Consider the following 27,670-nt stretch of genomic DNA (forward strand, 5'->3'; position numbering starts at 1 on the left):
TTAGATTTATTTTTAGAGAAAGAGAGAGAGAGAGCGAGCATGCAAACAAGTGCAGGGTGGCGGGGAGAGGGAAGGAGGGAGAGAGTCTTAAGCAGACTATGCACTGAGCCCGACGCAGGACTCGATCCCACAACCCCAAAATCACTACCTGAGCCAAAAGCAAGAATCAGACGCTCAACGCACTGCACCACCCAGGTGCCCCAAGACATGACATGTATTTCAGTAACAGCCTGATACCTCTAGCAAAAGAAAATGCGTTCAAGGCCAGAGATGACACGCTGCATTCGCCCTTCAAATCCTGTATGTGAGCACCACATGACTTTTCCCAGTGACACTCTTCCTGTTAATGAGAATAGCAATTCAACAGTTCTTCAATGTGATGATTAAATTATACTATGTCTTTTTTCTTATTACGGAAGACCCGGGACTACTTACTTCAGTTCTGGCATTTCTAGCACATTCTAAGATAGGAAGAGATGAGTCTAGGACTTTGATCCTTTGGCAGGAATGTCTGGAGCAAGAGGAGGGACAAACCTTAGGGAAGCCCCAGGAAAAACTGGCTCTCTTTTCTCTGAGGTGTCCTGCATAGGAGGCTAAGTCCCTCCCTCCTGACTCTATCTTCCCTGAACTTCCTGGGGGCTTCTGCTGTTTCCACTCCCACAGGGGAGAAAAACCCAACTGAAGATGCCACTGGAGCTCGAGAAGAACCCTGTGACCTTCCCCTGCACACCAGCTGAAGGAAAAGAATAGGCAAGGATCACAGACAACGTGCACCTCACCAGGGGTGAAAGGCAAACAAGTGAGGCAGATCAGCTGTGACACGAGAGAGCGGTAGGGACAGCAGTGGCCAAGCATGTGGTTCAAGCCCAGTGCTACCAGACCATGAAAACTTAGAAAGGCAAACAAAGCACACACAGGCTGGACCAGACACAAGAACAGCCACCTCGCGCTTCTCCCCACGAGCAGTGATCTCTGGGACACTGCACACGTTCCAGTGCCTGACCGTGGGGAGCTCAATCTCTGCCTCACCGACCCACAGAGCGACTCCCTGACGTGGTGCCCAGCTTGGAGAAGAGAGATTGGCCTAACTTATCCCTGATATTTCCTTCAAAACTCCCATTCTTCACTAGATTTCCTATCTTGTGAGTCTTCCGGTGTGCCTGTGCTCACTGTGAAGACTTTCACTGTCTACAGTTGGTTCTGCCTTCTAGGGCATAGAGAAGGACCCTGGAAAAGCAGTGTGTAATAACCTTGACTACTCGAATGCTGAGTTCCCAGAGCTGGTCCTTCATCCTCTCTGGGCTTCCAATCTAGCATATCTCACAGTGAATGGAGGGTCCTTGGAAAATGACTGTGGAGACACACCCTGTCCATCAGCAGACAGGGCCCAATCAGAGGGCAGAAGTGAAAAAGAAGCAGACACAATCACTACTCTTGATGAACTGAAAAAAGATTTTGGTTTTTTTTTTGTTTGTTTTTTAAAGATTTTATTTATTTATTTGTCAGAGAGAGAGTACAAGCAGGGGGAGTGGCAGGCAGAGAGAGAAGGAGAAACAGGCTCCCCCCTGAGCAAAAGGCCCCATGCGGGGCTCGATCCCAGGACTCTGGGATCATGACCTGAGCCGAAGGCAGACGCCTAAGCAACTCAGCCATCCAGGCGCCCCCAGAAAAGTTTTGGTTAAGATGCTGCTGCACCTGCTCAGAAGTAAAACTCCAGCAAGAGGACATCTGGTGCTGAGCCTCGGCTGAAGGTGCCTTGGAGACGGGACCAGACTGATAAAGCCAGCAGCCGCCTGTGACCAGGAGGAAGCTAAATCCAGCCAATGATGACACCTAGGCCTCTTCGGAGTTAAGAAACCTAGACTTGGGTGCCTGGGTGGCTCAGATGGTTAAGCGTCTGCCTTTGGCTCAGGTCATGATCCCGGGGTCCTGGGATCGAGTCCCGCATCAGGCTCCCTGCTCCTTGGGAGCCTGCTTCTCCCTCTGCCTCTCTCTCTCTCTGTCTCTGTCTCTCATGAATAAATAAAAAGTTTAAAAAAAAAAAAAGAAAAGAAACTTAGACTTGCTTTTGTATTTAAACCTTTTTCTTATTTATTGATTTTTCCCACCACTGTGTCAGTTCCTAAGCCCTAAGGGAAGATCTAAGGGAGCTTCAAGGAAAGTGCACAGAGGGTCCAAAAAGATTAAAGAGAACATGTATTATCAGCATAAACACAACCGCATCCTGACCACCGAGCCCCATGCAGGGCTGGGAGCTGCTGAAGCTGCTGAAGCTGCTGAAGATGAGCTGGGGAGTTGGGCAGGGTCGGGGCTTAGGAACAGCTCTCCTCCTCCATACGGCAGCCAAGTAACCCAAGGATCGAAAATGCCAGCATAAGGTAGAAGAGCCTGGATCCAAGTCACCACTTGAAGGAGAGCTGCCACGGAAAACAGCTCAACCCTCATCAGATTTTATACGAGCAAGAAATAAACTGGATGGTGCTGAGCCACTGAGATTTGGGGACTGTTACAGTAGCATCACCTAACACTGCCCTCAGGCAAGCACCTTGAGGGTCGGGTATTAATTAGCCTTCTGACTGGACTCAGGTAAAGCATCTGTGTTGTGTGACTTGGATGGGGAAAAGCAAGCACTGTTATTACTGGGAATGCAGACTCTGAAAGCAGTTTGTCTTCACTTTTGCCCCGAGTTCATCCCTTACTAGTTGTGTAATCTCGGCTTAGCTGTTGATTCCAAGTGTCAGTCTCCTCATCTGCGGAGTATGGCTCACATCTACTGTAGAGACCTCAAAACACTGTCATGAGATTTAAATAAGATAATCCATATGGTACAAGGCATTTCGTGCGGTGCCTGACACTTGGTAAGAAGCTAAGTCTTGGCTGTTTCTTGTCTAATAACTACTCTGGGGCCTTACATCCCAAAGCCTGACTAAAGTTGGATGTGGGGATGAGAAAAAAAGAGTTGGAAGTTACCACTCACTGTCAGACCACATCATCCTGACATTTATGGGAACATTTGCAAGATGAGAAACAAACCAACCTTACAAAGGTTGCCTTAGGGAGTTGGCAGCCGTGACCCTCCACCCCGCCCCCCCACAAGTACACGATGGCAGAGTCCTGTTCACCAATCCTGCTTCCTCTTCTTCCTGGGCACAGCTAACCTACTTTCCAGCCTCCTTGTTAGAACTCCGTTCTATCTGATAAAATACAGGAGCAGAAGTGGCAAAAGCCACTCAGCCCTAGCCCATAAGCTCCACCTAGGAGCAATCGTCCAGACACAATGACTAAAAATCACGTGGGGAAGATCAAGAAGTACAGGTGGACAGAGCCTGGGTCCCTGAGTCCCTGCTTGGAAGAGAGGTGTCCACTGATCAGGAGACCCATCCGGATTTAGGTGAGCAGGAAATAAAAAAATTTTTTTAAGATTTTATTTATTTGACAGAGAGAGAGAGAGAGAGTGCACGCGTGCACAGAAGCAGGAGGAGCTGCAGAGGGAGAAGGAGAAGCAGACTCCCCACTGAGCAGGGAGCCCGATGTGGGGCTCAACCTGAGATCTTGACCTGAGCTAAAGGCAAGACACTTAACCGACTGAGCCACCCAGGCGCCCCAGAATATAAACTTCTATCATGACATATTTTTGGATTTGTTTGTTGTGGTAGTTAGAAATTCCTGCTGATAATCTGTCAAATATTTTCTAGTTCAAGTACTTGACTTACGATGGGAAAAAAGTCATACCTTTAAAACACAGAGTTTCCATTTCATTTTGTCAAGGTTAAGTTATATTTACATAAACAACAAATAATTCCCTTATCCTCAAGCACCTCAGTCACCCCAAGCAAGAGGAAAGTCTCCATTGTTCTGCCCACTCCTTCCCTGAATGCCTTGGGTATTCACTTCCTGAGAGCATTGTCTTAATCTAGAAAACAGTGCTATGCTACTGGGTATTTACCCCAAAGATACAAATGTGGGGACCCGAAGGGGTACATGCACCCCGATGTTTATAGCAGCAATGTCCACAATAGCCAAACTACAGAAAGAGCCAAGTTGTCCATCGACAGATGAATGGATAAAGAAGATGTGGTATGTATATACAATGGAATATTATGCAGCCATCAAAAGTAAAGAAATCTTGGGTGCCTGGGTGGCTCAGTTGGTTAAGCGACTGCCTTCGGCTCAGGTCATGATCCCGGAGTCCTGGGATCGAGTCCCACATCGGGCTCCCGGCTCAGCGGGGAGCCTGCTTCTCCCTCTGACCTTCTCCCCTCTCATACTGTTTCTCTCTCTCTCTCTCTCAAATAAATAAACAAAATCTTTAAAAAAAAAAAAAAAAGTAAAGAAATCTTGCCATTTGCAACAAGGTGGATGGAACTGGAGGGTATCATGCTGAGCGATATAAGTCAATCAGAGAAAGACATGTATCATATGATCTCACTGATATGAGGAATTCTTAATCTCAGGAAACAAACTGAGGGTTGCTGGAGTGGTGGGGGGTGGGAGGGATGGGGTGGCCGGGTGATAGACATTGGGGAGGGTATGTGCTATGGTGAGTGCTGTGAATTGTGTAAGACTGTTGAATCACAGACCTGTACCTCTGAAACAAATAATACATTATATGTTAAAAAAAAAAAGAAGAAGAAGAAGAAGATAGCAGGAAGGAAAAAATGAAGCGGGGGGAATCGGAGGGAGAGACGAACCATGAGAGACTATGGACTCTGAGAAACAAACTGAGGGTTCTAGAGGGGAGGGGGTGGGGGGATGGGTTAGCCTGGTGATGGGTATTAAACAGGGCACGTACTGCATGGAGCACTGGGTGTTTATATGGAAACAATGAATCATGGAACACTACATCAAAAACTAACAGTGTAATGTATGGTGATTAACACAACATAATAATAAAAAAAAAAGAATGGGTTAAGATAAAGAAAAAAAAAAAACAGTGCTATGTCAGACAGGCAGGAAAACAAATGAGCTATGATCATTACACCTTCCTACAGCCTTGTAACAGTTCATGTCTCCACACATAGTGGGAGGGACAGTACTGGGTCATCGTTGATCAGTTTAAACACTTAAGTCTGCTCTCCCACCGCCTCCAAATAGGCCTTCCCTAGTCCTTTCTTTGGGCTAAGTGTTCCTGCTACTCCCTTCTCCCACCCTTAAATACCCAACAGAAGGATGACCGGTCACTCACCCAATGCATGGATTGGTCTGGTACCTCGGCGCTGTGTAGGAGAAAGGGGAGATGTTCTTGTCTACGAAAGACCCAAACCCCAACCGGAAGTTGCTGGTGAGCTTCCTCATCTCCTCGGCGAGCTTGGTGCCCAGGTTCCGGATGTTGTCCAAGTCATCCTTCATGGACAGGGAGAGGTCCATCAGGTAGTACAGGTCCACAGGATAATCCTCCACCTGTCGAACCTGCAGCTGGAAAGTAGTCTTGTCACCTGTGCCAACAGAGAGGCCGTGCACAATAGAGGTCATCCAACTTGCTGGGGGCTGAAGGGATGGATTTCGTTTTCAGAGCTGGTCCCAGCAGCAAGCAGAAGCCTTCTAGAACTTGCAGGATAAGGACCCCAATCCCATGTGCCCCCTCTCCTCCTCCCACCCCAGACAAGGCCATGTTGCATTAACTAGACCATGGAGATTCAAATGACCAAAAGATTTCAGTCCGAGTTCCAGCTCTGTCCCTTGGCCAGGGGTGCAACCTGAGCGGCAGTGCCCTTGGCGATACAATGGAAAAACTGATTAAGGCTATGAAGCACTCCTGTGGAGAGCCGTGTTTTGCCAGCAGCAAAGGCCTACATAAATGAAGTATAATTATTATAATTACTATTTGTTGCCTGAGTGACAGCACCGAGCCTGCTTCCCTGGACTTGTCTTTGCGTGTACTGCTCTAGCTTCCTCAAGACTGACGTCGTTTGGGTTGCCTGTTGATAGGAGCCTATTTTTAAAAACCATCAGACTTGACTCAAGCAGAGGAATGCTGGAGATTTCTTCCAGAATGAATTCTGGACGGCTGCAAAGTCGGCCTCTGGTTCCCATCAGGCAGACAGAGCAGGTCCCAGCACTGAGCCCCTCCCAGCCCTGGATGACACATCACGGTGGGGAAGGGGCAGGAGGGAGGAGAACGTGGGGTAGGGGAGTGCCTCCTTGGTCTTTGTGTGGACAGACCACAGACCCCCAATAGGCAGAACCTGCGATCATGTCTGCTCTGTCCGACCCCCATCACCTCTTCAAAGAGGCTTCTGCATTTTCTCTCGCCTGTGCCCTTCCCCCAAAGTTCCCAACTACATCTTCTTTTATCCAGAATCCACTTTTGTGGACTATGAGTAATGCACTAATGAGCACTTTAGGACCAGGAAGTCGGGAACGCCTTGGACTTGGCGAGGCACCTGTGGGAGGGAAGAGGGTACTGGGCTTGGAGAACAAGAGCTGGGTTGGAATTCAAACCCTGTCAACAAGAACTGGGGAGACTTCAGGCTCCTCTAAATTTGCTGCTCAATTTCTAGATCTGTAAAATGGGAGGATGTTAATTACTGTGGGGATCAAAGGAAACAACGTATCCTAACATCACACAAATGCCTCTATAGTAGGAAAACTTCCACCTGGGGTGCCCCCAGAAGTCAGTTATTAAAGCAATTTCCTGTAGGGATCAAAAGGGAGACAGAAAATTCTGCCAGAAACTTGTGCCTATAGCCTTGGGCATTAAGTTTAACTCCACATTTTCCAGAAAGGGAAACAAGGTGTGACACACAAGTCTGTCTGTGCTAAGCAGGTATCTACTCTGAAGTGAGAAAGCTCTTAGCATCAAATTCTAAGAGAAATTGATTACTGAGTAAGTACCCATACCCCTCCCCATTTGGGGGTTGCAAATGTTAAGCAGAAGTATTTCTCCCAGTTTTCCAAAAAGGGAAGGGTGTAAGAAAGAGGGTAATAGCATCAGCGTTCAGAATGAGGGTTTACTGCTGCCTCAGCTATACCTGAATTTAAATGCTACAAACTCCTCAGGGGGCCCTGGCAATAACGGGATGTTGTGTCAGCAGATTTTGGAAGGACCAACATTCCTGGAGCAATTCTCAGTGTGAGTGCTAAGTGTGGGAGTTAAGCACCAGTGCACCAGCCCCTCTATGAGCAAGGTCAGCAGACTCAAGAAGAGGCCATTGCTGCGTGCAGAGAGAAAGTCTGGGGCCCACTTTCCACCTTTGGACACACTGCCAGAACCACGCACACTTAGACACACTCCGGCAGTACGTCCAGCTATGCAGTTCTGTGCCCGCCACTTGAGTCATGTTACGTCCATGTGTCCAGCAAAGAACAGAGCCCTTCTCACCTTCACCGTCAGGGCTCGGTCAGCACCTGCTTCCGGTGATGCCACCCCAGCTCACAGTCCTCCCTCCTCCCTCTCCATCTCAGACCACGATGGGCTCGTCCTCCCCTGCAGCTGTGCCCTCTTCTCTGGGGCCATTCCACATATCCCCGCCCCCCCCCGCCACTTGGGGCCAATGGCAGGATCAAACACAGGAGACGAAGCACACACCCCAAAAAAGCTGACCACCTCGCAGCTGTGAGGATGCGGCAAGCAGTCCCTCCTGTGTCCTGGTTTTTCCCACTTCCAAAGCCCCCAGCTCCAACAGTGCTTTGTGCAGAATTCCTACCGCTTGCTCAGTTCCTAAGTGTAGGTTCTCCTACTGTAATCAAGTATCAACCAACCACTTGAAATGTACTTTCAAAGTTTGTTTTCTCTCTGCCCTCCCTTCAATCAAAAGTGGAGAGAGAGAGAGTCAGGGTGCCTGGATAGCTCAGTGGGTTGGGTGGCCAACTCTTGATTTCGGCTAGGGTCGTGATCTCAGGGTCATGGTATCAAGCCCTACGTGGAGCTCCGCACTCAGTGGAAGAGTCTGCTTGAGGATTCTCTCCTTCTCCCTCTGCCCCTCCCCCCTCAAATAAACAAATAAATACATCTTAAAAAAAAAAAAATGAAGAGGGAGTGAAGGAGCGAATTCCACCATGAACTTCTGGTATTTTTAAGACTGAATTTTGTTCAAATGTTCAGACAAAGTAGTGTTCCAACCAATAAAGACTCTTGCCATCCCCAAATAAATGTAAGTAGTTTTTGATTCCTCAGAATTACCCTTCTGTGCCAAAAATTGAAAGAAAGAAGGGACACATTAAAATCAGCTATATTACAAACAGGACCTCAGCTGAACACGGAATTAGGGCCCAGGTGCACACCTTAGGACAATCGTCTAGCTCTTCTGTTTATTGGAGCAGAAGGTAATTAGTATCCCAGAATTAAATCCACACCTAGAACCAAAGAATTGTCTCCCTGGTCTAGGACAAGGCCGGTGTGCCATACTGCACCCCACTCCTCACTGCAGAATTCTGACTCTTGACGGATGGAACCAAGGAAGGAACCATGTGAAGACATGATTGGCCTCTACCAGTGTCTGCCCCGAATATTAGGGCCTGGCATTCCTAGTTTCCTTGAAAATAACCCAGTCTTGGTCCATCTGGTCTACTCTAACAAGTACCCATAGACTGGGGGCTTATAAGCAACAGAAATTTCTCTCTCATGGTCCTGAAGCCTCTAATTAAGTCCAAGATCAGGGTGCAAGCATGGTTGGGTTCTGGTAAGAACCTTCTTCTGGGTTGTAAGACTGCTGACTTATTGCTGTGACCTCACATGGCAGAAGGGAGGAGAGAGCCCTCTGGGGGTCTTTTTAAATTCATAGCACTAATCCCATTCATGAGGGCTCCAGCCTCATGACCTAAGCACCTCCCAAAGACCCTACACCTCCTGATACCATCACACTGGGGGTTAGGATTTCAATTGATGAATGTTGGGGGGAAGGCACAAACATTCTATATTAGCCAACCTCTTATCCATCTACCATCAAGTCTTTCTTAGACTTTTTAATAAAGTATATACTATGTCAGTCTGGGTGACAGAAGCAATACCGAAGTCAGGTAACTGGCACCTCCAAAGTAGAACCCGGGAGGAGAGGGGGAAAAAGCAGCACATGTAAGGGCTGGCAGGAAACCCATCTCAAAAGCAACCAATCCTCTAGGTTAGTTACTAGTGCTGTACCAATGTCAATTTCCTGGTTTTAGTAATGCACTTGGGTTTTGTAACATTATCAGGGAAAGCTGGGAAGGGTATGTAAGAGCACTATTACTTTTGCAACTTCTTGTGAGCCTATAGTTATTTCAAAATAAAACACTTAATATGAAAAAACAAAATTACTAGTCAATGAGCTAAAAGAGGAAAATTAATGACTTAAGTAAACCCTTTCTAACTGCCCCAGTGCTTCAAAATCACCACTAGCCTTTTATTTATCATTTCAATAAGCTTTATTCTAAAGTTTATATCCTTCGTTAAGAATTTTTTAAGATTGTTTTCCTGACATACGGTTTCCAGGACTGGAAACAAAATGGAAAACATGATCCTGTGTTTATACAAAATCCTGCTTAAAGTTTGGCAGTTCCTCAGAAAGTTAAACATAGAATTACCATATGACCCAGCAATTCTACTCCTAGTTATATACTCAAGATTATTGAAAACACATGTCCACACAAAAACTTGTGCATGAATGTTCACAGTAGCATTAGTCATGACTGCCCCAAAGTGAAAACAGTTGCAATATTCATCAGCAAAAATGTGGCATATCTGTGCATACACAAAGGAATATTATTTGGCCATAAAAAGGAAGGAAGTCTTGATAAATGCTACAACATCAATGAATCCTGAAGACATTGTGCATAGTGAAAGAAGCCAGACATAAAAAGCCATCCATCATATGATTTATATAAAATGTTGAGAATAAGCTCAACCATAGAAATAGGAAGTAGAGTGGTTGCCTAGGGCTGACCGCGGCCCACGGAGGAGAAAGATAAGGCGTGACTGTTAATGCATACAGGGTTTCTTTTTGAGGTGAGGAAAATGTCCTGGAATAAGACAATGGTGATGGTGGTACAATGTTGCAAATATACTACAAACCACTGAATTATATAACTTTAGAACGGCGACTTGGGACGTCTGGCTGGCTCAGTCAAAAGAGCATGTAGGGGCACCTGGGTGGCTCAGTTGTTAGGCATCTGCCTTCAGCTCGGGTCGTGGTCCCGAGGTCCTGGGATCGAGCCCCGCGTCAGGATCCCTGCTCGGCGGGAAGCCTGCTTCTCCCTCTCCCGCTCCCCCTGCTTGTGTCCCCTCTCTCACTGTCTCTCTCTCTCTGTCAAATAAATAAATAAAATCTTTAAAAAAAAAAAGCATGCAACTCTTGAATTTGGGGTCATGAGTTTGAGCCCCACATTGGGAGCAGAGATCACTAAACTTTAAAAAAATTAAAAAATAATTTTTTAAAATAAAAATAAAATGGTGACTTTTATGGTATGTGACTCACATCTTAATTTGAAAGAAAGAAAAGAAAGAAAACCAAAACAAAAAGTTCCACACAGAGGAAAATTTTTCTTCTTTTCCCCCTAGGCTTATCCTAGAACAATAACTTTGCTTTCCTGAAGCATCACTCATATTATGCGGAGGCTTATCTTTGACTAGTCTAGTCTAAGGTTGGCAAAGTGTTACATTTCACTCAACAAATATCTATTATGAGGTATGGGGGAGCAGGGCAAGGGAGGAGACAAAAAAGGATTGCTAAAAATAAATAATGGAAAAACCAACCACTAGATCTGAAAGCCTTCAGCAGAGTCAGGGGATGACTAACTTGAGGTTAACTATGCACTTGGTAAACTGAATGTTGCTAACTGCAACATAACATTCTCTTCTTCCTCCAAATAAATACCTGGGATTTGTCTCTTTAAAAATATTAAAATTTTCAAGATTTTAAGAGGCTTCATTGGCTTCAGGTGTTTCTATATTTGACAAACAAATTCACACGATTCTAGACCTTTAGGAATTCCTATTTTCATCAGATCTCCTCCAAGTGTTCAGCTCTACAAACAACCTCACAATTTGGGTGTATTTTAACTGGGCAGCCAACCCCTCCATTACCTTGACCTCCACACAACCAGAGAGCTCACACACAGCACCCATGTCATGATTTTGTATAAAAACAGGATCATGCTTTCTATTTTATTTCCAATACCAGAAACTGTATCATAATGCTTAGCAGGAGATGTGACTATACCATGACTTATAAAATTAGCAACTTCAGCTAATCCCAGCACTAATCCCTGGCAATCCAGTAGTTTGTGCTTCTCTGTCCAGCAGAGCCACTTACACCCTTTTTTTGTTTCTTATTTCCAAGACAATTCAATAGGCAAAAGAAAACATTTCTTATATATATATGATGACTCGGAGCTCTTTCTAACAACCACCACAAGCATATCAAAATAAAACTGATTTCCTTCTCCCTTAAGTGAACATACACTGAGCTTTATGCATAAGTCAGTATTGTGCATACATGTGATGCCAAGAGGACTCTGCCCAAGAAGGCTGCCTTCACTCCAGTCACTTCTTTAACTGCTCGTTGGGGGCTGTTTAAAAAGCTGGTTGGTAAATCAAACAACAGTCTCTCCGCCTCAGAGTCACACCTTCATTCTGATTTTAAGTAGGATTGAAACTGTGGCATCTCTGACTTTGTGTCCCTCCAGCTTCTTCCTAAACTAAATCTACCCTAAAGAATAAGGATTTGCCACCATGAAGGAATATATTTCTTAGAAAACCAGAGGCTCTGAGAGCAATTCTAAATGAGGAGTTCCAAAAATATAAGTTAAGAACCTCCCCTGATGATGACCTGAAGCTATAAACTTGGTTGGCGATGTGAATTTTGGTCTTTGTTAATTATTAAGTGAAGACAGTGCATGATTATAAATACATTTTAAGTGTTATGAAAATTATGAACATGTGAATAGAGACAGGGTCCAGTAAAAATGAAAAACAACATCGCATGAAAGTGGATGATTTCTCAAGAATTTCCTTTCAGTTACTGTTATACTGTAAATACAAAAGAAGATACATCATTCACCTTAATTGACAGCTACTTTTATTCCACACGATGTTCCAGGATCTTAATCATCTGCCACAATTCCCACATCCCCTCTAGGTCACAGCCCCTGACCCTGAGCCTGTCTTCATGTATGGAGATGAGTTATCTTAACCCAGAGGACATTGCCAAATAGCTGCCCACATAAAGACTCAGCTGACTCTTCTCTCTTCTCTACCCAGTCACACAGCTTTGCAAGGGCTCCCTTCCTTCTCTCTCAGCGTGGTAGTTCACCAAACAAAAAGGCTAAGTGTCCCTTACAGTGGATGACTTGTAAAAATAGCAGCCTCAACTAATCCCTGCACTAATCCCTGGCAATCTAGTAGCTTGTGCCTCTCTATCTAGCAGGGCCACGTACACCTCCTTTTGTTTCTTATTTCCAAGACAATTCAATAGGCAGAATAAAACATTTTTAAATATATGATGACAGCAACAACAAGCATGTCTAAGCACTTAGGATGGCAGCGCTGGGCTAAATCCATCTCTGAGACACTGAGAATCGCTATTCAAACCTAGACCTCGCTGACTCCAGAATCTGCATCTTTGGCCACTACTCTCTGAAAATAATGGTAATTTTAACTTTTTAAAGTGTATGTATACAAAAAGTCTCATTTAAGCCTCTGAACGTAGCTGTGAGGAATGAAGGTGACCAAGACCTTGAGATGTGAAGGGGTGGGGTAACCTGCCCAGGACCTCCAAGCTAGGCACAGAGCCAGCGCTAGAACCCAGGATGGCCAATCACATCCATGATCTTGCCACCAGCTCCAAGCGGCCCTGAAGTCTCAATCAATCATCTGGAAGTAGTTATTGCCAATGGTTTCTTAGGCAGTGAGATAGAAGAAAAGGCTAAAAATCAAAGGAATTTGGAAATAAGCTACCTTCTCTCAAAATGTGACACTTTTAATTTAAACACATGCATATCCACTTTTTGACATCATAATTCTAATATGTAGAATATTATATTTAGGGCGCCTGGGTGGCTCAGTTGGTTAAGCGACTGCCTTCGGCTCAGGTCATGATCCCAGAGTCCTGGAATCGAGTCCCACATCGGGCTCCCAGCTCAGTGGGGAGCCTGCTTCTCCCTCTGACTCTCTCCCCTCTCATGCTGTTTCTCTCTCGCTCACTCTCTAATATATAAATAAGTAAAATCTTAAAAAAAAAAAAGAATATTATATTTAAAAAGTGGTAAACTAAAAAAAGCCAGTTTTGTAATCGCAAAGACCTGGAGTGGAATCAGAGTCACTATTTCTAACTGGCAGACCTTCAGCAGGTCGCTCTTCATGTGTAAAATGGTCTTAGCTGCCTTAGAATAGGCCAGGTATTTAGCACACAGTAGGTACATAAAATCCGTTAGTTTCCTCATATCACAGTCAGTTCTAGGGCTTGCAGGAGCTCTAGGGTTATAAGATAACACTACTCTAAAAGTTTGTCCCTTCAGAATGCCATGGACTCAAATGGAATTTGCTGACAAGAAAAAATACATTTTCCTGGAAGCAGCACTCTCCTGAGAAACTTGCATTAACTAGGGAGTAAACCTAGCAGTATCCTCCCATAAAATGCAATAACATTATTCATAATAGCCAAAAGTGGCAGCAACTCAAGCGTCCACTGATGGATGAATGGACCAACAAAATGCAGCATACACATACAATGGAGTTTTATTCAGCCTTAAAAAGGAAGCAAATTCGGACACACGCTACAACACGGATGAACTTTGAAAACATGTTCTGAGTAAAATAAGCCTGACACAAAAGTAAAAGTATTGTATGAGTCCACTTATATGGGGCACCTCAAGCAGTCAAATTCATCAAAACAGAAAGTAAAATGGTGGCTGCCAAGAGTGAAGGTGGAGGTAGAATCAAGAACTAGTGTTAAGGGACACCTGGCTGGCTCGGTCCGTTAAGCCTACACCTCTTGATTTCCTTGACTTCAGCCCAGGTCATGATCTCAGGGTCAAGGGGCTCCTGCTCAGCAGGGAGTCTGCTTCTCTCCCTCTCCCTCTCCCCCTCCCCGTGCTCTGAAGAACACACGTGCACGCTCTCTCATGCGCGCGCTCTCTCTCTCTCTCTCTAAAATAAATAAATAAATCTTAAAAAAAAAAAGAATGAGCGTTTAATAGGCAGAGTTTCAGGTTGGGATAATGAAAAAGTTTTGGAGATGGACGGTGGTGATAGTTAGACATGGTGAATGTATTTAATGCCATTGAACTATATACCTTAAAATGGTTAAAATGCTCAATTTTATGTTACATATATTTTACCTCAATAAACAAATAGCAAAGATGCCGATCTGTCCACAGGGGCCTTATACTCTGCTTCCTGGGGCCTGGGAACCAAGCCTTTCCGTCTGCCGGCCCTGGTCTCAGCCTGCCCCAGCTCACCTTCCCATTATTAACCCATTCCCTCCCCAGGGCACTCACCTGGCCGCAGGTTCAGGGCAATCTTCTGCGGTGTCATCTGAATGACATCTGAGCTGGCGGGACTGGAGCCCTTGCTGCTGAGAGGCAGGCTCCGCAGGACCTGAGTGCTGCTGGCTGGGCTCTCAAACTCACCCCCACAGCCGTTTCTGGCCAGGTTTGCCTTCAAGTCACACCGGGAGGTGACGGAGCGCAGGCTGCCGAAGTCCTAAGTGCGGCAACAAAGGAAGAGGGCAGAGAGTGGTCAGGCTGTCTTTCCAGAGCACCTCGGGGTGTGGACCCATCAGCATCTGGTGCATGCACCTGAAACGCTCCGCACTCCATTTTCATTGCCCGAAAGGGGTGAAAATGATAACACGTACCCCAAATGCCTCACTGAGGATTACGAGGGTTAATGAAGGTGCTGGATACAAAAGCACTTTGTAAACTGTAAATGCGTAATAAAAATGTTCGGTTTCGTTGTTACTTTAATGATCAAAATTCTCCTTAAAAAAAAAAAAGGGGTCTGTCTGCACGATTAGCTGGAGGAAAGTAACTGAAATGGTCTGTTGCACAACTTAATATGTTTTAAAGATACTATATAAGTAGACAAGTAGTTATCATTCAGCAATCAAGAGTTAACTTGCAGGCACTGCACATTACACAACCATTCTGCAAGACAACATGGCAATAAACATTGTACCCTTTGACCCAGTGGTCCAGTCCCAGGAATTTATCACAAGAAGTCAGTCAAAAGAAAGGGGAAACTCTGTAAGATACATACTGCAGTGTCATGGAGAATAGCATGATCTTAGAAACCTAAATCCCTCAATCATAAGAAAAACATGGTATACCACCTCCATAGATGACACAGTCATTCAAAATGATGAAGACTGAAAGTTCAAAACATACCAAGAAAAAAAATCAGAAAAAAAAATTGTATCTGCATTAGGATTCAAAACAAAACCTTTAAAAATAAAGATAACTGAGGCATTAGTGTAGAGGGACTAAAATTACATTTTTTCTTTTATCATCTTTACTGTTCTTTGAACAATAAAGCCACATTGATAAGACAAAAATCTTTCTTTTCTTAAGCTGGATTTAGGAGAAGGCTAGATATCAGGATGACCCAACTTTATCTGGGGCACCAGGAGTTTAGGCCATTCACTTTAAAATGAAATAACACACTGTATTATAAAATATGGTACTTTGGAAGTATTGATCGTTTTCCAGTAAGGGAATTTTTAACAGCAAAGCAAACCCAGGATGCTCTCTGCACACCCTCTCACTGATGCATGTAGAAAATAAGATCGCCTCCACCAGCTGGCTGGATGCCGGCGCTGGCCCAGATCCTCCTCCTGATTGCTGGAGGAGTTATGATGCTCACCGCTTCCTCTCCCCTCTGTAACATTTTGCCAGAAAGCCTCAGCTGAGTCAAGTGTCCTCCCTGCTGTTTTAGGAGCCAGACTGCTGGCAGAAGCAGAGACTCGGAGAACTCGCCCTTCGCCATGGTCTAGGATGCCCCAGGGCTAGCCAATGCCCGTTTGAGCCTTCACAACATTCAACACTAAGAAGTCAAGAAGAATTTGCAGTGTTTTTATATAAGTGAAACCAGATGTGTTGTTCTGGGCCTCTGTGATTGTTGTTGTTGTTTATTTTATAATTGAATTTTTTTGTTTCACCCCTGGAGATCTTGGTGCTGTAAGTCTAAGTGGCTCCAGACACTCGTGGACCAGGTGAGAAAATAAATATCATAGCTTAACATAGGTATCCCTGAAATGATACAAGATTTCAAAGCTAGGCTTTCCAAACTGGGTTCCAAGTAGCTGAGCTTGGCTCTGATGTAGAAATTCTAATAAAGCAGTGACAAAGCCCAGGGATCAGGGAAAGGAGAGGTAACCTCGTGAGGGCCCTGCAGTAGTGGTCTGCTGTCTGGAGCTGTCTGCAGCGGAAGTCTAACTGGCTGTCCAGAGATGGAAGGGCTCAGGGGCTCGCCTGCTCAGAGCCTCCTCGGTGAAAATTTCCGAGCTTCCTGCTGGCACCTGGTGTCCTGAGCCTTGCTTGCTGCCAGCTACTCTAGTTCTGACGAGCTGCTTGTGCTCGGCCCAGTTCTGACTCTCAAGGTACACTGTCTTGAGCAGTCCAGGGCAAAACTCTGCCACCAGGTTGGCAATGAAAGCATCTTTGGTCACCCCGGAGTGATGGCAACCCCCGACACCCCTCCCATTGGTCTGAAGCAGCTTGCATTCTGGAATAGACTAGGTCACAGAGCCAACCTGCTTCACTCTAAGCAGGAGGTAGTTGAAGGATTCCCAATCCACAGCCTTGGCAATTCATTTCAGCTTGGCCGTCGAGATCATGCCCTACTGCCCGGACACCTGCACTAGCAGTGAACACCCAAGCTTCCCAGTCATCCTGCTCAAAGGGGTTTTTAACAGATGCTACCAGTCCTTGATGGAGAACTTGTACAGGGCCACCTGCTGGCCAGGGAAGATGTACCTGCTAAGATCATCGGGAGACTTAAGGTCCAGGTCATCCTTCCCTGACCTGAAGAACTCAAGAGACAGCCACACCCATGCCAATTACAAGTGGATCTGTGTGTCCGGCTTTCCTAACTCTATTCTAGAGGCTCTGAGGCTTCTTTAATCTCTAGGATATTAGGAATAAGGCTCTCTTCATTCCCCTCATTGGTAATAGCTTATTTCTCCTTAATAATATTCTTCGAGGTTGTGGCACACCTCCACTCCAGCGCGCATGGCTTCCCGGAAGTTTGCTGCACAGGCACGGCAGGGCCATCAACCTTCGTATTGTCACTGGTTGCCAGTATGAGAACTACCAACGACCACATTAAAACTGCAACTTGCGGGGTGGCTGGCTGGCTGAGTCGGTAGAGCAAGAGACTCTTGATCTAGGGGTGGCGAGTTCAAGCCCCATGTTGGGCATAGAGACTACTATTAAACAAACAAACAAACTGCAACTCATAAGGTGCCTTCAGAAGTGCCAGTCAAGTCAGCAATGGGACAACACAGGGAGCCCTTCTCAGCAGCTACAGCGGCACACACAGCAAGGGACACCCTACTGTGGCACCTGTACCAAATTCAGATTTAGTCTCAGTGCCACCCATCTCTATCATCAGTTTGTCAACCTTCTCCTATTTCACAAAGTTGAGTGTCCTGTTACTTGGGGCAGGCCCAATGACTTCAGTGATGTGTTCAACAGCCTTTGAGACACCTTTACCTATATATTGAATCTTGTCATTGTCGCAGGGCTCTGAGGCCTCAAAGACACCCCCTGAAGCGCCTCTGGGCATGGCAGGTGTGAAGCACCTTTTGAGAGTAAGGCAGCAACCTCAGCAGTGGGATTCCCACATAGCTGAGGGTCCATCTGGCACAGAATCTGAAAAGAGCCACAACTAATTGCTTGCTGCCCAAGAAAAGGACAGAGAGTGCTGCAGGCCCAGCTGGGAATGCTGACCCCACAAGCCCAAGTGTTTCTCCTCCTCCTCTACTCCTGAGCTCTTCTCTAGATCGTCCTTCAGATGCCAGAGACCTGACACTTGGGCCCTCATCCAGGTGCCAGAAGACAGCAAGTTCCAAGAGGAAGGGACTTTGAATCCATCGCCTGGTGCCAGTCCTGCTCTCTATGGGTGAGGAATCAGAGGCCCACATGCCAAAGCTCATGCCTCAGTTCATCCAAGAAACTCAAGTTCATTGGGCTTCAGCTGCCTGGACCCCAGGGCTCTTGGCATCGCCTCCCTTCCATCTCAACGAAGGCCACGGCTGAATGCTGCAGTAGGAAACTCTGGCTCCACAGATCCCATCCCTCTGATTTTAGTATTTCCTTGCTGCCCCCAAGGCAGAGATCTTCCTGCCATCTATCAGACTTGGAGGATAAACATTCTCTCTTATGCAGAAAAACAGGTATGGAAGGAGAGGGGGGGGACCTCATCTCAACATGGAAAAATGGAAACTAGTTTCAGAAAGGGCTTCTACTGGGGCAGAGCGCAACTGTGTGCAGATGCTCCTGATGCTCTGAGCTGGATGGAGTTTCAGCTCATGGAGGAAGCATCTGTCCGTGGTCTCCAGAAATGCATCCATCAACCCTCCAAGGACTCATAAAAGGAAACGGCATTACAGGCAAACTTCCAAGAGAAGCAACAGAATGGGAACAGGAACTTGAAACATCTTTTATGGCTTTTAGTCACTCTGTGGTAACATAAAGACAAGGGAAGTGTTCCAAATGTCGGATCCCTTTTTATTTTAACTTGCTCCCCTTTCCTTGCTCCAGGGCCTATGAAGTGGAGGACAGGATGAGATCCACTGTTGGCCGTAACACTGTAACACCTAACTCCCTGGACATTTGGTTCACCAAAACCTCTCTCCCTGCAGTGAAAGCCAGAGCCCGCATCCTAGCCAGTGAGGTGGGGTTCATTCAGGTTTGTCTGAGTGGGCCACACTATCGTGACGGTATCCGCACACCACCCTGCCTTTTGCTGAAGGCCGAAACTCTAAAAAGATGTGGGTGTTGGTTTGGGGAAGGGGGGGAGGACGGATTCATGTTTGATTCTGAAACAGCAGGGGTGGGAGAAGAGGAACCCCAGCAGGAAAGGAGGCAGACAGGCCCAATTTCTGGGATGAAGATGGAAGAAATAAACTGGTGAACAGGCAGGGAGCCTGGCAGAGAGATGGGCGCAGGCGGGGGAGCTGACTGCCCTCTGAGGCGGGGCTTTCCCCTGGGATAGGGCAGGGCCACACCTGCTCCACAGAGCCCTCATGGATGGGGGGCGGAGGAGGGCAGAAGGTAAGCGTCGCAAACCAAAATCTGCGCATGAGCAACACACCACCCTCTGCCTGGGGGATGGAGAAATCCCTCTGTCAGCTTTCAGTCGGCTCATTTAATTCACTGAGCAAATATTTATGAAGCATCTACAATAGGCCACGATTATTCCTTTCAGGACCACAAAGAGATTTTCTCTCAAAGAATCTGTATTTTATTGTGAGCTGGAGTGAATGCTCTTTTCTTCATTTCCTCCCAGCTCAAAGGAGCATACAGGCAATGTCTCCTCGATACCGTGGACACCATAATTTCCCCCGAAAGTCCACTCAGCCCATTACAGGATGCTATTGTGGTCCTGTCTAAGCTGTAAAAGAGGATGCTAGTGTGGTTTCGTCTTAGCTGCCCCGGCCTTTTTGTGTTCTTGTCGGGGACCCTGGTCCTGACTACCTAAGTGTCCAATTAACTTCTAACACTGTCTTGCTTCCCTGCCTCCAGCCCTACTGACCCCTTCGTTTCTGCTTCTCCATGTCTACTTCCAAGGCAAAGACCCTTCACCCCAGCCTACATTTCCCCGGTCTTCTTCCATCCCAACCCCATTTCCATCTAAACGCCACAGGCCAGTAGCCTTGCCTCCCTGGCCCTTCTCCCTCTGGTTTCTCAGCAGCATGTGCTGGTCGTGGCCACATCACCTCAAAGTGTCTCTCTGTCATGCCCAGCAGCCTCCCCACTTCCCCAGCCCTGCGTGCAATCTCCTAGCCTGTCTTTGTCTCCTCTCCCACTCCCAACAACTCTGCTTTCTATCCTCACAGGGAGTCTGGGTCCTTCAGCCCTGCCCACTTCTCCTAAACCACCGTCCTTTTGCAAGCCACACTGGCCTCCCTGCTTCCAGCACGAACCCTATGCTCCCTCTGTCTTCCTGGGCACACAGCTACATCCGCTCTCCTGGTTCTCCTTGCAAGTAGCAATAGTGATGTGACTGGGTGGTTGGCAAGAAAGTGTGAGTGGAAACAAGGTGGGCTGCCCTGGGCCTTGCCGGGAAAGCATACACACACTCTGCCCTGCAAATTCCTCTCATAGCTAGCTGGGCCGTGAGGCTTACAATCTCAGATCAGGGGCAGATTTCCACTTGAAAAAAAATGACAGACAAAATGGATAATACGCTGCCGGATCTGCTGTGTGTTTTATCCAGTGCAGTACAAACAGCACCCACAATGCTCACACTGGCTGAGAAGCAGGGCACAAAGGAGTGTCACGCAGAATGAATTAGGGACAGGGGCTGAGGTGTGCAGTGGGAGCAGGCGAGGAAAGGCAAGGACAGGCGGCCTGCCCCCACTCCTGGTCTCAGAGTACCAGAGAGTCTGGCAACTCTAAAATCTTTTTATTTTTAAAAAATTTTTTTAAAGATTTATTTTTTTATGAGAGAGAGAGAGATGGTAAGCAAGCACAGGGCGAGAGGCGGAGGGAGAGGGAGAGAGAAACCAAGCAGGCTCTGTGCTGAGTGTGCAGCCCAACGCAGGGCTCGATCCCACGACCCTGAGGTCACGACCCAAAGTGAAATAAAGAGTAGGATGTGAGGGGCGCCTGCATGGCTCAGTCGGTTAAGCAGCTGCCTTCGGCTCAGGTCCTAATCCCAGGGTCCTGAGATCAATCCCCGCATCGGGCTCCTTGCCCAGCAAGGAGTCTGCTTCTCCCTCTTCCTCTGCTGCTCCCCCTACTTGTGCTCTCACTTGTGCTCTCTCTCTCAAATAAATAAATAAAAATCTTAAAAAAAGAAAAAGAGTTGGATGCTCAACCGACTGTGCCACCCAGGTGCCCCCCAAATAAAATCTTTAAACAAACAAACAAACAAAGGCCATGCAGCAGAACGGAGTAGAAAACCAGCAAGAAGTGCTGAGTGGGAGCTGGGTATGGGCAGACTCAAATTCAGTACCGGTGGGAGAACACAGGAATGGGAGGGCGGACTGGGTAGAGAGGTGGAATTAGGTTACAAGGAATGTTAAATGCAGAGTAAGGATCCCCACCCCACCTCAAGTAAAGTAAGAAAGCTCTGTGAGATCAGGAGCAGGGGAGTCCCAGGGGAACAGGTTCTGCGATTACGCCGCGCTGGTGTTTGGCAACGACAGGTGCGCGGGTCCGAATCCACATGAACACACTGGCTAGGAGCCTGGCCCTCCTTGACCGTCCACGAGGCACCAGCCCTCAGTGTAAACACACATCATACACCCTCGGCAGATACCATGGTTGGGAAGGCCCTCAGCCACACTTACTCTGTCTCGCTGAAGGGCAGAGGTTGATCAAAAACCACTCCCGAACTGTCCAAACCCAGCTCCCTGAAACACACTCGGGCCCCAGGGCAGTTCACCCCCAAAGAAAATGGGAAGCTGCCTTTCCGTGCAGGCGTCCCAGGAAGTTCTGCAGCCAAGACTGAGGCTCCGTGTAAGCCCAGGGAAACCGCCGGGCGAGAGAGGAAACCCACGTGTGGGCTGGGGCAATGCAAGGCTCCTCGAGATAATGTCATTGACTATCAACATTAGCACATCAGACTCTTGGAAGCACTAGCACAAGAGAGGAAGAAACGTAAAGTAGACAACTGACCCTGGCTTCCAGATCCCACTGTTTCCATTTACTAGAAGGTGCCATGGATGACAGCAGCAGTGTGCTGGACAATACTCACTCTGTTCACTAGCAGTCCCATCCCAAAGCCCCCTCACGCACTCATCTCGTTTTATACTCCCAGGAACACCGGAGGGTGGCAACTGTCACCATCATTTGACACATCAGGAAACTGGGAGTAAAGCATGGCAAAACTGAGATTTAAACTTTGGTTTTCCAGGGGCGCCTGGATGGCTCAGTCAGTTAAGCATCTGACTTCAGCTCAGGTTGTGATCTCAGGGTCCTGGGATCGAGTCCCATGTCGGGCTCCAAGCTCAGTGGGGAGTCTGCTTGTCCCTCTCCCTCTGCCTCTCACCCCCTGCTCATGCTCACTCTCTCTCAAATAAATAATTTTTTAAAAAATTAAAATTAAAAATAAACTTTGGTTTTCTTTTCTTTCTTTTTTCTTTTTTTTAAAGATTTTACTTATTTATTTGAGAGATAGAGAGCACAAGAGGGAAGCGGGTCAGAAGGAGAGCTGAGCAGGGAGCCTGATGCGGGACTCGATCCCAGGACTCCGGGATCATGACCTGAGCTGAAGGCAGTCGCTTAACCAACTGAGCCACCCAGGCGCCCTAAACTTTGGTTTTCTAACTACATGTTGTTTAAGCCCATCTCTTTTATCAACTATGAATTTCTGCCAGATTCTTGGCTGGATCTGAGGAGTCCAAGATGAATAAAACACAGTTCAGGTTTCCAAGAAGATGATGATTGAGTCAGTCAAAGGCATGAAAACAAATCAACACAACATGAGGCTATAAGTGCTATCAAAAAAGAGATGAGGAGGAGATCATGGCCTGCACATGCAGACACGCAATAAATAGCAATCCAGTGAAATCCTTCAGTCAATATTTATTGAGCAACTACTGTGTGCCAGACAACACTCTGGGTACTGGGGATACAGCAATGAAGAAAACAGATAAAACCGCTGCCCTCACATTCTGGGAGAGAGAGAGAACATTCTCCTATCAAAGGGCCTGGGCAGACTGATGCATGAAGAGGTGGATGGACGTGTCTGGGAAAAACCATGGAAGTCTTCAGAGAGTAGATGAGTCCCGAGCTGATTCTCGAAAACGCAACGACAAAACGTTGGTCAGGGAAAGGAGGGGAAGCCAGGAAGGCCTTCCAGAGAAGGAGCAGCATAGGGAAAACCATGAGGGCGTCCATCAGGCAGGGCTCTCTGGGGATCTTCGGGTAGTTCCCTCTGACTAAAGTGCTGTGGGCAGGCAAGGGACAATGGCGGGGAAGCAGGAAGGGGCCATGGAGCTTGGGCACAGGATACCAGTGAAAGGTTTTAAAGAAAGTTCACAACAAACACACCACAATTAAGCACAAATACAATGAAGTTCCTATTTTGGGATGATTTATTGGAATAAACTTATGGGGTCGAACCCATCCCCAGACCTCTGAGGCTGCATCGTGGCAAAGACACTCAGCTTCCCAGGAGCCATCTCTTATCCTGATAGGTACCGTGCACTGAACTGCAGAGACTGAGCCAGTCCAAGATGACAAGTCTTAGCTTCTCTAAAAAATAACCTTAACCGGGGCACCTGGGTGGCTCGGTGGGTTAAGTGTCCAACTCTTAATTTCAGCTCAGGTTGGGCTCTGCCCTCAGCACGGAGTCCGCTTGTCCTTCTCCCTCTGCTCTTCCCCCCACTTGTATGCTCTATCTCTAAAATAAATACATAAAACTTAAAAAGAAAAAATAACAACCTTAACAGTACATTTGTGCAAGGCAGGTTTGTGCCCTGTGGTTCTAACAACAATTTCAAAAAGTGACCCAGAACTTCCTTCGAGACAGGAATTTTAGAAGTTGATCATTTGCCGATGAGCCCACCAAGTTCTGGTATTTGTCCTGCTTTATGACAGCAATATGCCTAACATCTCCCTGAACTTGTAACCCTTCTTACAGGGCCTGAAGAAACAGCAACCATTATTTTTAATTATACCATAAAGGCCGATTCATAATACTCATATCCTCAGATAAGCCACATGAAGACGCCTGGCCTCCATCCACATGCCACCCACTTACACGTGTTTTGAACTATTATACAACAAACTCACTTCACATGCTCAGATCTTTTACCAAATAGCAGGAAACTATACAAGAGTCATACTGGCTCCCCCACAAAAGGGAAGGAAGGTCTTGCTTTCCTAAAATAGGATTAAAACACTCAACACTATCTAAAGCCCCGACTGAATTTAGCATGTTATAAAAATGTAGCTTTGTCATCACCCTGGGAAAAAGAAGAGGCAGCCTGCAGAATCCGTGCCCCCTTTCTCTGTGCAGTCAACTTGGGTGCCGGGTGTAGGCCGCCCCCTCCCCGCCACTCCCCCCCTCCCAACACACACACCACCACATACCTCTTTGAAGCACCAGGCACATTTTGGATGAATTAGTAGACATTCTTCACATGAGGTGGCACTTCCACTAGTACATATGTTGAGACCTTCAAAGAAAGATAAAGATGCACCAATTAGTTCCTGGCCATAAACCTTATTGACGAGGCCTTTGAATGGGGTGGGAGGATGAGCCACTTCCTTTTTTTAGCAGGGAGTCTGGGTAAGGCTGAAGGGTACAGGGCCCTGGGCTGACTGCAGGGTAAGGCACATGGGCTGAGGCTAAGCACTGGCAGCATTTGAAGCACCCACCGAGCATGCACACTTCGGTTAGCAACTCCCATTTCTTTTCCTGGACCACCTGGATTTCCACCCCCATAACACAGTAGGTCCTCCCTCACTGAAGGCCTCATTACACTTAGTCCACCCAAAATGACAAAAAGAAATAGTACCAAAAAAAAAAAAAAAGAAAGAAAAGAAAGAGGGATGCCTCGGTGGCTCAGTCAGTTAAGGGTCTGCCTTCCGCGCAGGTCATGATCTCAGGGTTCTGGGATCAAGCCCTGTGTCAGGCTCTCTGCTCCTCATGGAGTCTGCTTCTCCCTCTCACTCTCCCTCTGTGCACTCTCTCTCAAATAAATAAAATTAAAAGAAAAAAAGGGAGGGAGGGAGAGAGAGAGAAAGAAAGAAAGAGAGAGAGAGAAATGAAGAACAGATTGATCTTCTTCTGGCGTAAGAAAAGAAAATCCTAAATCAAGTACTATCACACCAAATCCAAGTGCACCAAAGGAAGCCAGCAGAACCCTTAAGGAAGAACGTGCCCAGGGAATACAATGTTGGGTTAAAATAAAGAAAATTCCTTAATTCAGTATACCTACTAGTAGGTCAAATAAGAAAAACCATATCATCACCTCACTGGGTAATGAAAAGGCACTTGATCAAATTCAAAACCCATCCCTAATAAAACATCAGAAACTAAGATTAGAAGGAAATTTCTTTATCATTGTAAAAGCTACTTATTTCAACCAAGGCCAATCCCCTCTGGTGGTGAAGTTAAACCCACTGCCCCCTCAACTCCCCACCCCACACCCAGTCCCCACCCTTTCTCAACCTTGCCAGCAGCACAGGTATCCTTGGTGAAACTTAACCATTTTTCCCCTTCCTCTCAGAAACATCAAGGATACATTTCTTTTGACAAAGAGCAGAACATGTTGGTTTTTCTCTGAATAAAAATGGCTCTATTCAGCCCTCATAGCGCTAATGGACCCGCTGGTCTCTCCTAGTCATTGCCTTAAATGTCAAAAGGAGAGAGGCCCACTGAACTGGAAAAAAGAAATCCAGGGCCACCAGCCCTACAAAGAAGGGCCCAAAGTATAACAGGAAAAACAGAGCCAAAAAGGGAGAGTGGAGGAGAAAATACAGTGAATGCCGCAAAGCACCATAAAAGCAATTATTGTACCCAAAAAAACAAATAATCCAGTCAAGAAATGGGCAGAAGACATGAACAGTCACTTCTCCAAAGAAGATATAGAAACGGCCAACAGAAACATGAAAAAATGCTCCACATCACTTGTCATCAGGGAAATACAAATCAAAACCACAATGAGATAACCACCTCACACCAGTCAGAATGGCTAAAATTAACAAGTCAGGAAATGACAGATGTTGGCAAGGATGTGGCGAAAGGGGAACCCTCCTACACTGTTGGTGGGAATGCAAGCTGGTGCAGCCACTCTGGAAAACAGTATGGAGGTTCCTCAAGAAGTTAAAAATAGAGCTCCCCTATGACCCAGCAATTGCACTACTGGGTATTTACCCCAAAGATACAGACATAGTGAAAAGATAGGGCACCTGCACCCTAATGTTCATAGCAGCAATGTCCACAATAGCCAAACTGTGGAAGGTGCCGAGATGCCCTTCAACAGATGAATACATAAAGAAGATGTGGTTCATACAGACAATGGAATATTACTCAGCCATCAGAAAGTATGAATACCCACCGTTTGCATCGACACGGATGGAACTGGAGGGTATTATGCTAAGTGAAATAAGTCAAGCAGAGAAAGACAATTATCATATGGTTTCACTCATATGTGGAATATAAGAAACAGTGCAGAGGATCATAAGGGAAGGGAGGGAAAACTGAATGGGAAGAAACAAGGGAGGGAGACAAACCATAAGAGACTCTTAATCATAGGAAACAAAAACTGAGGGTGTGGAAGGGAGGGGAGGTGGAGGGATGGGGTAACTGGGTGATAGGCGGGCATTAAGGAGGGCACGTGATGTCATGAGCACTGGGTGTTATACACAACTGATGAATCACTGACCTCTACATCTGAAACTAATGATGTACTATATGCTGGCTAATGGAATTTAAATAAAAAAAATAAAATTAATTTTTAAATAAACATAAAAAATTTTAAAAGATCCCAGGGTGGGGGGGGAACAGTTATTGTAAGACATCTTGAAACTGCAGCATTTCCCCAACTTGCTAATTTTAACTCCCTGCTTCTTCCCTGCCACTAGCAGTAAAAAACAGAAACCGAGTGACAGGGAGTGTCATCCCCGAGGAACACTAGAGGGAACATACACCATTTGGGGTAAGAATGGCCACCGGGATAGAAAGAAGGAGAAACTGGCAGGACCAAAGATGCTGGGAAGAAAGGAGGCTTTGGAGGCTCAGAGACGGTAAAGTCAGATGCTTTCCTCCAGGCAGAGACCCCAACCCTGAACTCTGGGCCCCTGGTCCCCATCAGCTACCACACCCCCAGAGCTGGGGGACCCCAATCTCACCGCCAGGACCCACTAGGTGCAAGCCCTGGCCTTGGAACACATTTCTTTGGAGAAACAAGCTGGGACCAACCACCACGCATAACCTCATTTCAGCAAGAAGAGCCCTTCCCAGGTCCAAACACTAACCAAGCAGGTCTCTGAATCCAGCCCACTGGGAATTTGGGCCGGCCTGCCTCCTGCATTGACAAATTCCTTTCTCATTTTATTTTTTTAAGATTTTATTTTTTTGACAGAGAGAGAGCACGAGTAGGCAGAGAGGCAGGCAGAGGGAGAGGGAGAAGCAGGCTCCCCTCTGAGCAGGGAGCCCAACGTGGGGCTCGGTCCCAGGACCCCGGGATCATGACCTGAGCCAAAGGCAGCCGCTTAATTGACTGAGCCACCCAGGTGTCCCTCCTTTCTCATTTTAAAGTGAATCCACTCACTTGATGACTTTTAAATAGGCACTTATGCTTAAAAAAAAAAAAAGTGTGCAGAAAGAGTTTCAAAATGCCAGTTCTACTTTGTGGCCAAATCCCCTTATGTGTCAGAAACCTAAATGTGGGGTGAGGAGGGATCAAACTGGAAATGAAAGTGACTTTCCCCCTGCTCTCCTTACCGAATACAAACTCGGGCCCTTGGGGCATATCATTTCCCTTGATGTATAAAATCATTTCCATAAAATCATGGAATTGCAGACCCTCAGAGCTAGAAATGTCTTAAAATGAGCGAGTCAAGTCAGCTCATC

The 27,670-nt window shown here is 46.5% G+C and overlaps 1 protein-coding gene and 1 pseudogene across 3 annotated transcripts in view; both read right to left on the reverse strand.

Moving 5' to 3' along the window:
* The window catches only part of ITGB5 (integrin subunit beta 5), a 112,171-nt gene that overhangs the window by 76,925 nt on the left and 7,576 nt on the right, over positions 1-27,670 (reverse strand). For 2 of the 3 annotated variants that reach the window (XM_028091290.2, XM_028091289.2), the window contains exons 2-4: positions 24,181-24,266; positions 14,413-14,617; positions 5,186-5,435 (exon numbers count right to left, since the gene is read on the reverse strand). In XM_028091290.2, the coding sequence (XP_027947091.1) occupies positions 5,186-5,435; positions 14,413-14,617; positions 24,181-24,266 (541 nt within the window). Of the gene's footprint in view, positions 1-5,185; positions 5,436-14,412; positions 14,618-24,180; positions 24,267-25,612; positions 25,632-27,670 lie in introns of those variants that run through there. The other variant, XM_088024852.1, reaches the window with a different exon arrangement.
* On the reverse strand, positions 16,344-17,698 carry LOC148165016 (alpha-enolase pseudogene; annotated as a pseudogene).

Source organism: Eumetopias jubatus, unplaced genomic scaffold (assembly GCF_037043125.1).
Source record: "Eumetopias jubatus isolate StellerSeaLion01/CBP00866 unplaced genomic scaffold, mEumJub1_p1.0 scaffold_1, whole genome shotgun sequence".
NCBI classification, from domain to species: Eukaryota; Metazoa; Chordata; class Mammalia; order Carnivora; family Otariidae; genus Eumetopias; species Eumetopias jubatus.